Source organism: Erpetoichthys calabaricus, chromosome 6 (genome assembly GCF_900747795.2).
Source record: "Erpetoichthys calabaricus chromosome 6, fErpCal1.3, whole genome shotgun sequence".
NCBI lineage: Eukaryota > Metazoa > Chordata > Cladistia > Polypteriformes > Polypteridae > Erpetoichthys > Erpetoichthys calabaricus.
Window position 1 is genome coordinate 78,116,359 of NC_041399.2, and position 13,326 is coordinate 78,129,684.

Below are 13,326 nucleotides of genomic sequence, written 5' to 3' on the forward strand. Positions count from 1 at the left end.
GCATAAGTAATAAACAGGTAGCATTTTTGGTAACAGCATTGAATTAAGAATATATGTCTTAATAAACTGAATTTCTCTAAATAAATGTATTAGTGTTTTTACTTTTATTTGAATTAACTGAAAATGATCTTAGTTGTTCTGTTAAGTTACACCTTTTGCTTGTTCCTTATTTTAAACTTTTATTGTTCGGTTTACAGACCAAAGAAACGACTGAAAAAGGTGAACCAGGAGTGACTGAAGTGAAATATAAATCAATAGATATAAAATCTGAGGTAGGTTGAAGTGGTTCTATTTAAGTATATCATTATTGTTTCCTTCCTTAAATTCAGTATTAGTTGTTTCAGGCTTAAAATAGGATAATTATCTTACTTTCTTTTAGTTCTAAAGATTATTTGAAGTAATATTAAGGTTCCAGTATTTCTGGTAATGGTTTTGTGAACCTTGGCATTAATTTACAGTTCTTTTGCATTTGAAATTCCAAGATTTTCTGTGCATTTTTTACCTTACTTTGCCTTACTATTTGTTTTTATAAGTTCTTCACTTCCGATACATGTAGTATTCTTTATGGAGACGTTCAGTACTGAGTAAAGAGTTTGCTGAATATGTGTAGTTTTTGTACATTATATGGAAAGTTAACTTATTTTGGTTAAAAAGTAATATGGTTCCAAAAATGATTTATAGTTTCCAAAGATGATTTATAGTTTTTTTCTTGTATGTGGGAATGATTTTTTTTAAGATGAGTTTCTCTGGTTTAAGTGATAATAGTAACTATTAGGCATTTCTTTAATTACATATATTTTTTCTGATTCAGATTTGAAGATGATTATTACCAGAATGTAAAACAAATGCTCTTTCTCCTCAAATCTTCAATATGTACATCAAAAATAAACTTAAACTCCCATTTAATAATAATTTATTAACACTGAAAGATACGTAGTCAGTGCTGCACCAGGAATTGTTAAACAGTGACACTGTCAAGGAGAACATGATGCAGCGTGGCAGTGACTCACTTATTGGCTCATACAGGTGTCATTCCATACCTCTCAACCATAAAGTGGTCAGTCATGAATAATTTAATCCACAAATAGCAGAGTTCTGTTGTATACCAACACAAGTAAACATTTACAGTTATTTTTAAATAAGCTTTTCAACATACTATGTAGAATACTATTTGCATTCCACAGAATGCACAATGTCTACATAGTCATTAGTTGCAGGCTTAAAGTAGTTAAACAGACATTACAGATTATGTACTACTGTATATAGTTATATAACTTTAAAAGCAAGCATTAATAAATATAAGCAATGAGAAATTTCATTAATATTTATTTACACTGAATTGTATATAAACAAAAATAACACATCAAACCACATTCACTTTAAACATTTTTCATCTTAAGCCAGGGAAAATCAAGTATTAAGTCATAGTTTACAAGTTCAGCCATTCCATTTTAATCTAAAAACTTAGTATTTAGTATAAATGTAGTAATGTGCAAAAATTCAGAAGAATTTATGAGTAAGCAAGTAATGCACATTAACATTTAGCAGCTATGCAGCAGCTTACAAGAAAAGAAGGGGAATGTGATATTGTGATTTAATGCAGACATGTAGTATTTCATTGTCCAAAATACAAATGAAATCCAAGTATTTCATATTTAAAACCTTTGAGGCACTGCTTGCATTAATAATGCAATGCTATTGTTAATACAAACAGTATCCTTCTTAAGTGTAGGGACAGTGAAGATCTGAGATCAAGAGATGAATATGGAACTAAAGTACTGAATGTTGTATTTTTTAAATCTATATTTCTAAGGTTATATACTAGGACATTTATAATTAAAGTTACTTTTGGTTTTGCTTTTCATATTTTAATTTTAGTTGAAGTAATACTATAAAAACAGCAGAAAACAAGGATAAACTATTACCACAGTGGTTTCCTACATATTTTCTAAGTACATAAATGTTGATCACTTAAATGTAAGCTTGCTACAGCACTCGATAAAAAGTGCTACATATAAAATAAATTGAATTAATTGGAACTTACTTTGAATAGGTTTGCTTATAATAAACTAACACCTGGACCTAGGTTATCAGCTTGGTATTGCTTTCCTCATTGCATTTGCAGTGCCTTTTGGAATATTATCATGCTATATAATGAGTCAAGATAATGTGTCTGCAGGCATTATTTTTCTTTTTATATATGCAGATGAGATTTTTCTTTATAATTCCAAAAAGATGCTCTAATCATTAGTTGTCTCATCACTAACATGATTCTGTTCCACGGGTGTCAGGAACACTGCAGCAATAAAACTACTTCCCCATTTTCATTGTATTAAACCATCAGCAGTCCAAGTTATGCCATTTATTCATTTCTCCTGATTGTCACATAAACATAATTTAGGTAGATATTTATATCTGTCTCAACTATACAAAGAACTCTGATGTATCTCTTCACTTTTTAAATGATCATAACCTAAGTTTTTTATCTTGTGAAAGTGGCTTTATAATACTGTTGTGAAAGTTTTCATTAAACAATAGATCATAATTCCTTCACCCCTGAACTGTGCAAAATGGTAGTGATTGCAGTTAAATATATTTTTCTTATAGCTCTTAATATTCTTTCCATGGTCAATTATAGTTGCTTTTCTTCACTTGCTTGTATAATGGTGACTATTAATCTTTACAAGAGTGGCTTCTTTTTGCATCCTTCTAGCCCACTTCAGTTGTGTTTATGTTGATTTTGGCCAATAGATTCCAAAGACATACACCAAAAGGAAGAGCTAAATCTAAATTGAGCCCTAACACATTCATCACTCTTTCATATATGCACAATCAGTGTAGCTACAAATACCTGGCAGGAAGTTGTCCCAATACTTAATCTCATCTGAAATAAAAAAGATGGAACACTGAAATGCTATTATAGATGCCTTCACCTTTGCAAAAGCTTCCTTAAAACGTTCCTGAAAACTCTTTCATAAAGTGAGTTTTTGTAATGTGAATACATACTTACTATTAATTTAAATGGGAAAAAATGTAAGTGTTCCCTGGCCAAAAAAGACCCCCATTTTTGCTTAGGTTACACCAAAATATTTGATAATTAGTTTTGTTAGAACATTAGTCATCAAAGCAAATGTTAATAAGAAATTTTCCCCTTCATTAAGTACTATTTATTTAGGGTGTTTACCTAAACTTTATTACTTCAAGTTTCACAATTAAAGAAGTGGTCTTTCAGTCTTTCCTGGGCTTTTCCAACATTTTCATGATATTTTTTCAACCTTGATACTGGAGACATTGCAAGAGATGCTTCAAGCTGGCTTAAGCATAGCACGTGAAGGCAGCTTCAGCTGTGAGAATGACTTAGGCTGTGATTGGGCATCATCAACATCCAACCATGATCCATACAGTAATGACATATGTTTGGAATCATTTTGAAGATGATCAGGTGCCAGTGTGTGTTTGAAAATTGATACAGATTCTGTTCTCGGAGTCATCAAAATTCATGATAATTGTGGTTTGCAAGATAAAAAGCATGTTAAAAGACTTTATTTGTATAAATGAATTTTGGTAATGCATGTGTTCCTAATTCAGGTGATACCTGTATTCTACAATATTGAAGTAAAACATGATGAAACATTCAGTCATTACCAGAAATAAAAAGTTTAATTCTTTACTTCTACCATAAATTACAAACAATAATTTGAAGTTTGATTAACACCCCATTTAAGGCAGGTTTCTGCCTTGTGGTAGATGCTAGAAGGATGGGCTTCCTCTCCCTAGTAATCTAAAATTAGTGGATGTATACTTGTTTATTTTTGACTTACAGTGCACCTAGGTTTGTTTCCTGTCATAGCTGCCAGAATGGACTTCAGCTCCCTATGATCCTATAATAGGAAAAGATGAGTCTGGCAATGTCCAAATGAATATAATACAAACTTAGTACTTAGTATTTTCCCTTCAGCACACTTGCATTTTCTCTAAAATTGAATTAAACAGTATATAACAATGTGAACACCACAACAATTACTGCATGCATTTGGCTTTGTTTCTTCCTTCAGGCATATTTCCTTCTTCTACAGTCCCCTTTGTGTGATAAATTCTCAAGCCAAGGCTTGTCTTCGTTGTATTAAAATATGAGTCTATCAAAAAGGGTAAAGAATATTTATAGCTTCTTTACAAAAATGAAACATTTGCAGCGGTTTAAGTGGTTCTAATGTATACATAGGAAATGAATGAAAATTGTCAAAAACATATGAACCAATAGAGCTCAACATGTACATATATTTATGCAGTTACTTATGTTTCATCAGAAAACAATGTTATAGCAAAAAAAATGCTTGTAATGGAAAATTATTAGGCTTTATTTTCTGTGTCATTAAAGCAAAGTCCCATTATAACACTGGGTTAACTTAGTGAAGAGTGAGAAAACGCTACCTGTCCTCTCTAGATTTTTCAGGTTATAGCAGTTACAAAGAAACAACTAATGAAACTGATGTTTTGTTTAATTTGTCATTTTTTTTTTACTTTTCAAAATGTACAGTAATTGTGGTGTCCTTAGCAACTGTACTAAACCGTACTGAATCTATAGGTGATTATCCTGTATGGTCATTACAATATTGTAACTTTAGTAATATTATGTAATGTATATGTAGTAATATTACAACAATTAGGTGCAACAATAAAACCACCTGCCTAATACTGTACAAGTCACCTCATGCTGCCAAAACTGCTTTGACCCATCACCACTGAAGGTGTCCCGTGGTATGTAGCACCAAGACATTACCAGCAGATCCTTTACATCTTGTAAGTTGCGAGGTGGGGTCTCCATGGATCTGACTTGTTTTTTTAGCACATCCCACAAGTGCTTGATCTAATTGAGATCTAGGGAAAATGGAGGCCAAGTTAACACCTTGAACTCTTTGTCATGTTCCCCAAACTATTCCTGAGCAATTTCTACAGGGTGGTAGGGCACATTATCCTGCTGAAAGAGACCACTACCATCAGGGAATTTCATTGCCCTAAGGGGTGTACATGGTCTGCAGCAATCTTTAGATAGCTGGTATGTGTCAAAGTAACATTCATATGAATGCCAGGACCCATTGTTTTCCAGCAGAATATTTCCCAGAGAATCATGCTGTCTTTTACCAGCTTGCTTTCTTCACTTAATGCATCATTCTGCTATCTCATACCCAGGTGAACGATGTACAATGCACACACACCAGGCCATCCACATGATCTAAAAGAAAACTCCAGTTCTGATGCTCGCATGCCCATTGTAGGCACTTTCAGTTGTGGACAGGTGTCAACGTGTGCACTCTACCCAGTTTTGGCTACACAGCCCCATATGCAGCAAGCTGCAATGTACTGTGTGTTCTGACACCTTTCTCTCATGTCCAGAATTGGTCTGTAGCAATTTATGCTACAGTAGTTCTTCTGTGGGACCAAACCAGAAGGAGTAGTCTTCGTTTTTCACGTGCATCAGTGAGCCTTGGGCACTTATGACTGTGTTGTCATGTTCACCGGCTATCCTTCGTTTGACTATATATCCCGCATTGCTGTTGATCGCTGAGGTAAACTGCTCATAAACAAACATTGGCAATAGAAGTCACAACCCGGTGGTTGCAAAAATTTGTCTTAGGCAACCCATCGCAACCCACAACTCCTTGGGTGGCAACCTGGGTCACAATCCAGTGGTTGAGAAACATTGCCTTACACTAATGCAGTATACAAACACTGAGATTTGAAGATCGGCTTCTGCTGTTCCTTACTAGCGGTTAAAGTGTACCTACCAGCTACCCATACGAGACAAACAGAGCTTCAGTATGCATTGACCTTAACATTTTGTGACTGACATACAGCCAATTTGAAATATACGGCCAAATGACCGGTCCCAAATAGAATCATAAGTTGGCTCATGACCAGTGGCCTAGCTGAGGGGGGGGGCAAGGGGGACATCTGTCCCCGGGCGCAGCATCCAGGGGGCGCCAAATTGATGTTACAAAATTTTAGAATGAAATGTTTTCCATTCTTAAATGCACAGGAGGGGGCGCGAAATCTTCAGTTGTCCCCGGGAGCTGAAAACCCTAGCTACGCCTCTGCTCATGACTGTCATTTTATTGCACCATATTTCATCTGGGATGGATTTATTATCTTCTTTACACATATCTATTACCAAATAAATTCATTGGCCACTTTATTAGGTACACCTTGCTAATACCTGGTTGGACAATCTTTTGCCTTCTGAACTGCCACAGTTTTTCGTGGCATAGATTCAGCAATGTGCAGGAAACATTCCTGAGGGATTTTGGTCCATATTGACATGATATCATCATACAGTTAAGAATCTCCCATTCCACCACATCCTAATGGTGCTCTATTGGATTGAGATGTGGTGACTGTGGAGGCCATTTGAGTACAGTGAACTCATTGTCATGTTCAAGAAACCAGTTTGAGATGATTTGAGCTTTGTGACATGATGTGACTCATCAGACCAGGCAATGTTTTTTTCAATTTTCTATTGTCTAAATTTGATGAGCCTGTGTGAATTTTAGCCTCAGTTGCTTGTTCATAACTGACAGGAGTGGCACCCTGTGTGGTCTGCTACTGCTGTAGCCCATCTGCTTCAAGGTTTAATGTGCTGTGTGTTCAGAGATGCTCTTCATCATACCATGGTTATAATGAGTGGTTATTTGAGTTAATGTTGCCTTTCTATCAGCTCAAACCAATCTAGCCATTCTCCTCTGGCATCAACAAGACATTTTTACTCAACCTTTCTCTGTAAACCCTAGGATTGGTTGTGTATGAAAATCCTAGTAGATCAACAGTTTCTGAAATACTCAGACCAGCCTGTCTGGTACCCCAAAACCATACCACATTCTTCCCCATTCCGATGCTCGGTTTGAACTTCAGCAAATTGTCTTGACAATGTCTATATGCCTAAACGCATTGAGTTGCTGTCATGTGATTGGTTGGTAAGCTATTTCTGTTAACAAGCAGTTGAACAGGTGTACGTAATAAAGTGGCCGGTAAGTGTACATAGTTTTATTTAAGGAACAGCAAACATGGGTGATGTAACAGTGTTCTTTGAAAGCATTTTTTGGTAAAAAATTAGGAACAATGCAGATATAAAACATTGTTTTATACACCAAACTAGGTTCTCAACCACCAAGTCATTCTCATCACAGCATAGATATTCATCTGCAGTGAGTATACAGGGTGGGGCAGAAATAACTCCCACATTTCAAAGGGGGATTGAAAAAAAATGGTACGAGGTATCACCAAAAACTTTTTATTTCCCAAATGTAGATATAAAAACGTTTTTTTACTTTAAATTTTAAAAATTATATCGTCCAAATGGTGGCCTTAACGGCTGATACACATTTGGAGCCGTTCTTGGAAGTTTTCCATCACTCTCACTAGCATGTCGGGTGAAATTCTTTCAATTTCTTCTTGAATGGCCTCCTTTAGTTGGTCCAAGGATCGAGGACGATGTTTGAAAACCTCGGCCTTGAGGTACCCCCACAGAAAAAAGTCACAAAATGTCACAGTAAAGGTCAGTATGCAAAATTCGCCTCACAGTTCTTTCAGAAATCCGAAGAGCTGAGGCATGTTTCCATGCTGAACGCGTTGGAGACAGCTCAATCGAAGCCCTCACTGCAGCAATGTTTTCAGGTGTTCTCACATTTTTGGGACGTCCGGGTGGTTTTCTCTTCAGTGCAGATCCTGTTGCCCTTACTCTTTGAACCCACAGCAAAATCGTTTTCCGGTCTGAAACACTTTCATTAGCACATAAACCGAACCGCGTGCGAAACGCCCTCTGCGTCACAGTTACAGATTCGCCATTTTTGAAAAAAGCCTCCACTACAAAGCCTTGATGCTCACCCGACCACGGCAAGAGGTGACGACTGAAAACTTTATTATGTACCCTACCTAACGGAATGGACCGCACCCCTCTACCTGCTTTGGGGACCCCACAGTGATTTTTCGAAATGTGGGAGTTATTTCTGCCCCACCCTGTATTTGATATTTCCCACATGTGCACCCCCACTGTGTTATATTTCAGCCAGGGTTCAGGGTTCAACTTCTTGTCTTTTGTCTTTATTGTACATTTTTTATTTATTTGTATATTTTACTATTGCTTTTGTCAGTGATTTGCAGTATCTATTACATTTTATGTATTTGTCTTCATACTGTTGTTATCTGCTTTGTGTTTTGTGGGTGGTTCCCCACAAAACACATCACTACAAGGAACTGCCCTCAGCCCTGTAAAGGCAGTGGCATCTCACAGTTACTTGTGGTTCATTCAAGTGCACTTGGTAGTTGCAAGCCTTAAGCAGTGCATTCAAAGTCTACAGTTGTTTTGATTGTTTAATTTTACTTTGACATGTCTGTGTCTCATATGCCATACCGATTTTAGAATTAATTCATTGGCCTTGTTTTCCTTTTACCTTCTTTTCAACTTGCCTTTTAGGAAGGCATTCAGATTCTGGTTGTACTTGATCAAGTATTTTTTTTTTTAACAAATCAGGTTTCGGGTCATTGTTTTAAGTTTAAACTATGCCAATAAATATTTAAAAATTCTTTTGTGTTGATTCTACATTCATTTAGTGATTTAGTGTATATTTACTTCATGATGTATATATTTTATCATTGCATGTTTTAATGTTAGATGCGATTAATCGCAATTAATTCCTTACAGTCATGCGATTAATTTTTTTTTTTTTTTTTATCGATTCCCAGCCCTAATTTGTTTTATTTTACACTTGTTATTGTTTTTGAGATACATGTTCTGTGTTGCAGTGTAAAATAATTTGTAAATTATTTTTTTAATAATCTATTGAAATTTATACATAAAAGTGTTCAGTTTTGTAGTATAATCTAAATGAAGTAAAACATTTTGTGTACAGAAAATACAAATAATTTTATCCTATGGAAGCATTTGCAGAAGTGTATAACTATAAATGCATTAAGCTTGTGGTGTCCTTTGGACTTTTCCATACTTTAAGCCTAATTTAGTTTTTATATTTTAAATATAGGATTCTGACGGCTGGGTAATAATAGACAAAATGCCTGCTAAAGTAACAGCTGGTGAAGTAAAAGATGTTGCTACCTATAAAGTAGTAGCAGTGACTGATACGGTATATGGAAATGCACAAAGCCGAAGCAGTGAATTAAAAACTTTAGAAGACTTCAGAAATGAAATGAAGCTCAGGGAAGAAGAGTTTAAATCAAAAAGCTATACCTTGGGAAAGTCCTATGATACAATGTCAGGAAAAGTAGTAACGATGACGACCCGTACTCGAGATGGAGACAAATCTGTTACCTACACTACGCAAGATCTACAGAGGAAGATGCACCCCCCCTCAGCATCCATTAAAGTTATTCCAGTTTCAACAGAGTATGAAATATTAGAGCCAGAGGCTGAAAAAAAAGAAGAGAAAAGTATTTCACTCACCTTTAAGAAAACTGAGTCTCCTTTTACTTCGACCATTATTCAGAAGAAAATTGAAGTAACAGATTTTCCTAGTGAACATCGTGAGACAGACAGATACGCATTTATAAAGGATACTGGACATCTAAAAGAAAAGCCCATGAAAACAGATGATGTAATGCATAGTGACAAGGCTTTGACTGAGTTACAATTTTCTCAGGATCCAACTTTTACTATAGCGACTGCTCACTTTGTAGCTGAATCTTCACCTACTTCCAGAGTGGCGGTAACTTCTGAATTTGCAGCTGTTTCGTTGTGCTGTTACATATATATGTATATTTTTTTAACCCTGATATAAAATTTTGCAGCATGAGTTTTTGGACCTCAACTTCTGCATTTTAATTTACAAAAGCTGTGCTTGACATGTCCTTCTGATCCCTTCCTTCAGCTTTGCTTCTGCATAATGATCAATAATAATAAGTCTCTCTTTTCAGTAATGGATTTCATTGGCTGAGTCAGATTGCACGTGTCCTCCTAAGATCACCAACAGTATCCCTTCCTTTGCCCTGCAAGATATGTGAGATGCAGACATCTTATTTGCTTCTGTTTCTGTTTAAGAGAATCCCGTATGTTTCTCTTCACAGAAACAATAAACTACTTGCAACAGAACATTGCTTCTTTAGTACTGATTTAAATTTTAGAAATAAATATGTATTGCAGTCTGCATTTTGTGCTGGTGAAATGTCATGGGTATCATTCATAAATGTTTTTGTGCATTAAAACCTTTTAATTCAACAATACGTTTATATTTGAATATATCATTTACAAGCGAATAAATAATTTGTTTATTAGTTGAAATAGTTTGCTAAACCGTGTGAAATACCATACTCTCTTTTCCATCCATTTACTGACAAAATATATATGTTCTTTCCAGGTTTACACATTGCAGAAAAAACAAAATTATTGAAACTTTATTTCATTCTTCACAGCCTGAGCACTTTCTTTATGAAGACTTGGCTGTTTGGTTAATCTGTGACTCTGTATTGCCCTGTGTGAATAAGTGTGGGTCTTGCAAGTAGAGGACTGTCTCTGTGTCTGGGGTCTGCCATGTGCCCAGTGCTGATAGAATAGGCTCTTGTTACCCATATTCCTGAACTAGATTAAGTGGATTTAATTATATATAGATGGTTAGATATTTTATTCTTTTAAAACTTCATTGAGAAAAGTGTGGTCTTTCTTTAAAAAAAACAAAGTTTACATGTCATTCACATATTGACAATGATAAGGTTTAATACTCTTTAAATGTTGTTGTTTATGTGGCTCCTAGTTAAGTTGTAAGTTTTCATTACCTGCCATAAATAAGAAATCACAATGCAGGCTGTAAATTGATATTATTCCAAAAGGTGACAAAATACTTAGAATACAATTTGCACTGTATCAATAAAATATCTTCTACCTTTCAGCAGACATCTTGCAGAATAAGGAAATGCATTCTGTTTGTAGCTGAGTCACATTTTTTTTCGGTTACACTATGACAACTAAGATACTATAGTCAGATCTTTTAACTGTCAGAGACTCTGGACATTCATACTATTGTTTACATAAAGTATAATTTGTAAAGGTAGTATCCTAAATTAATGTTTAAATTAAAGTTAAATCTAACTTTCTACATTAACTTAAACAGGAAACACCTTTATTAAACTTCCCTCTAATATTATATGCACTTGGATTAATATTTTTGTTGCACTGAGAATAAATAACCAAAAAAACCATTCTGACCATTCTTTTTGCAAATCTGAATGTATACTTTTTGGATGGAAAGGAGCTATTACTGGTTTTCCTCTTTCAAAAAGCTTGGATGAGAAAAGAGAAATCTGTGCATTTCAGTTATGAGATATTCCATGAATATTATTTTTGCTTATTAATCCCTTATCCCATTTGCATGCATCTAACTAGCATTGTGGACGTTTCACAGACATCAGGCTACCAGCTTTTTTTCGCATTTGGTACACTTTATTAATCTCCAAGGGGAAATTTGTCTTTGCATTGTACAATTTCCTTTTAATGCATGTAAAGCTTATGTATTTAATATGAGAGGTTGGACAACAGAAGCTCTAACATTTTATTAAACATGTTCACATTTGAAGTTTGTCATTTCCTACCATTCTGTTGTGAAGGGTTTTGTTTATACTGTGTATTAGTATACACTTCTGTAAACTTTCAAATATTAGAGTCTACTGTTGTCTAATTGAAGACCCAAGTCATTTATAGTATTACAAACTTTCTATAGCATTCTGTCTTTCTGTCATTTATTCCTGTTTTTTGCGTCCTATGTCTATGTGCGTCTTGTCTTTGTTGATTGTGTGTTTCTTTGTCTGTTTAGATTAAACAATCCAGTGGCAAAAGTGATGGTAAAGTCTTCACATTAGTAGACTCCTCAAGTGGTCAAATTGGAAAAATGGAATGGTCATCTTCAGCTTTGCATAGTTTGGCTCAGGTGACCATTTTGCTTTACAGTAATGAAAAAGCTAAATCTGCTGTACATAAATTGCTCCAAATTGGAATCAGCATATACAGCACATTTTCATCTTTAAATATTCATGATTATTATTGATGGTCAGTTTGTTTTTTTCTCAGTGCATCATCCAGAACATGTAGTCTAGAAATAGATCAGGAAAATCCTTCTGAAATATGCAAAATTCATTTCTTGAAACAGTTTTAACTCACATGTATATATCTCTCTCTCTAGAGGACCACTGTTCCCACAAATGTACTTTGTTTTGGTCATTTGGGCATAACCACCACTTGGGCATTTAAAAAAAAATATTGTAGAGGGATTGTTGCTTTTCCTTTAGGAAGAATAAGTTGCAGCGTTGTCCGTAATTTCTTTAGTAGGGTTTACATCAAACAAAACCAAACTCAAGAAGTATTTAAATGCTGGTATTCTGTCATTTTTCCTTTTAGCTTCACAGATTATTAAAATTGTTATTTTTATAACAAGTACACCAACAGGAAATGTACTGTGATTTATTGTGATAGTTGCTTAGCAAGATGCCTTCCCCCAGAATAGTATTTATATAGTTCTGAGAATTTGGGATTTTCTTTTTTTGTAGACTTCAGAAGTGAAGATGGATAGTGTTTTCCAAACATTGAAAGAAGAGGTTCATCAGGAAGAACACACCGTGATTAAGGTTCATATTTAAACTTTTCATAAGAAATAATGTTGCAATTCTTCCTAAACTTTTTCATATTTAATCATATACTGTACAGTGCTGAGTTTATTTCTTTTGAAGCATGAAATTCATTTTACTAGTTAAAACAGTATAGCTTCTGTTAATGTTAATTACAATTTTAGAAGTCTAAAAGAACGCTTCAGTTTCAAAATGCACAAGTGCAAATAAAATTGCATTAATTCTTTATTGTCCAAGGACTTACTCCATGAGGCACTTATATCTACAGTATGATAACTTTAAAATTCATAACAAGCCCTTCAGAAGATCACAATCATTGCTAAACAGTGAAATATGTACAGTTTAAAAATTGTTTATACAGAAAATAATAACAAAATAATCAAAATATCATTTAATAATTATATTTCTAAATATGGCCAATATATGTTTAGTTCATGAAAAACTATTTATGGTGGAAAGGTGTAATCAAGAAAAACAAAATTGCCAATAAGTAATGAAAAAAACACTTTTCTTTAAGGAGTGCATACTTGACACAGAAGAGAAAATTCTTAGTCTTTTTAGCGAAAGTAGCTGAAACTTTTGGAATGGTAGCCAATAAACATTATAGTTGTGTCAGTTTTTTCTCCAAAAACCCTGTCTGAAGGATCCACATGTTACTTCCAGAGGCATAATGTTAAGTGGGCTTGTATGATGACAGTGTTTTTACAT

General features: G+C 34.6%; 1 protein-coding gene across 15 annotated transcripts in view; it reads left to right on the plus strand.

The window, feature by feature from the left end:
• Positions 1-13,326, plus strand: part of epb41l3a (erythrocyte membrane protein band 4.1-like 3a) — a 275,326-nt gene that overhangs the window by 245,727 nt on the left and 16,273 nt on the right. For 13 of the 15 annotated variants that reach the window (XM_051929140.1, XM_051929137.1, XM_051929142.1 and 10 more), the window contains 4 exons: positions 198-272; positions 9,033-9,713; positions 11,811-11,924; positions 12,541-12,618. In XM_051929140.1, the coding sequence (XP_051785100.1) occupies positions 198-272; positions 9,033-9,713; positions 11,811-11,924; positions 12,541-12,618 (948 nt within the window). The remainder of the gene's footprint in view (positions 1-197; positions 273-9,032; positions 9,714-11,810; positions 11,925-12,540; positions 12,619-13,326) is intronic. The other 2 variants (XM_051929150.1, XM_051929151.1) reach the window with 2 other exon arrangements.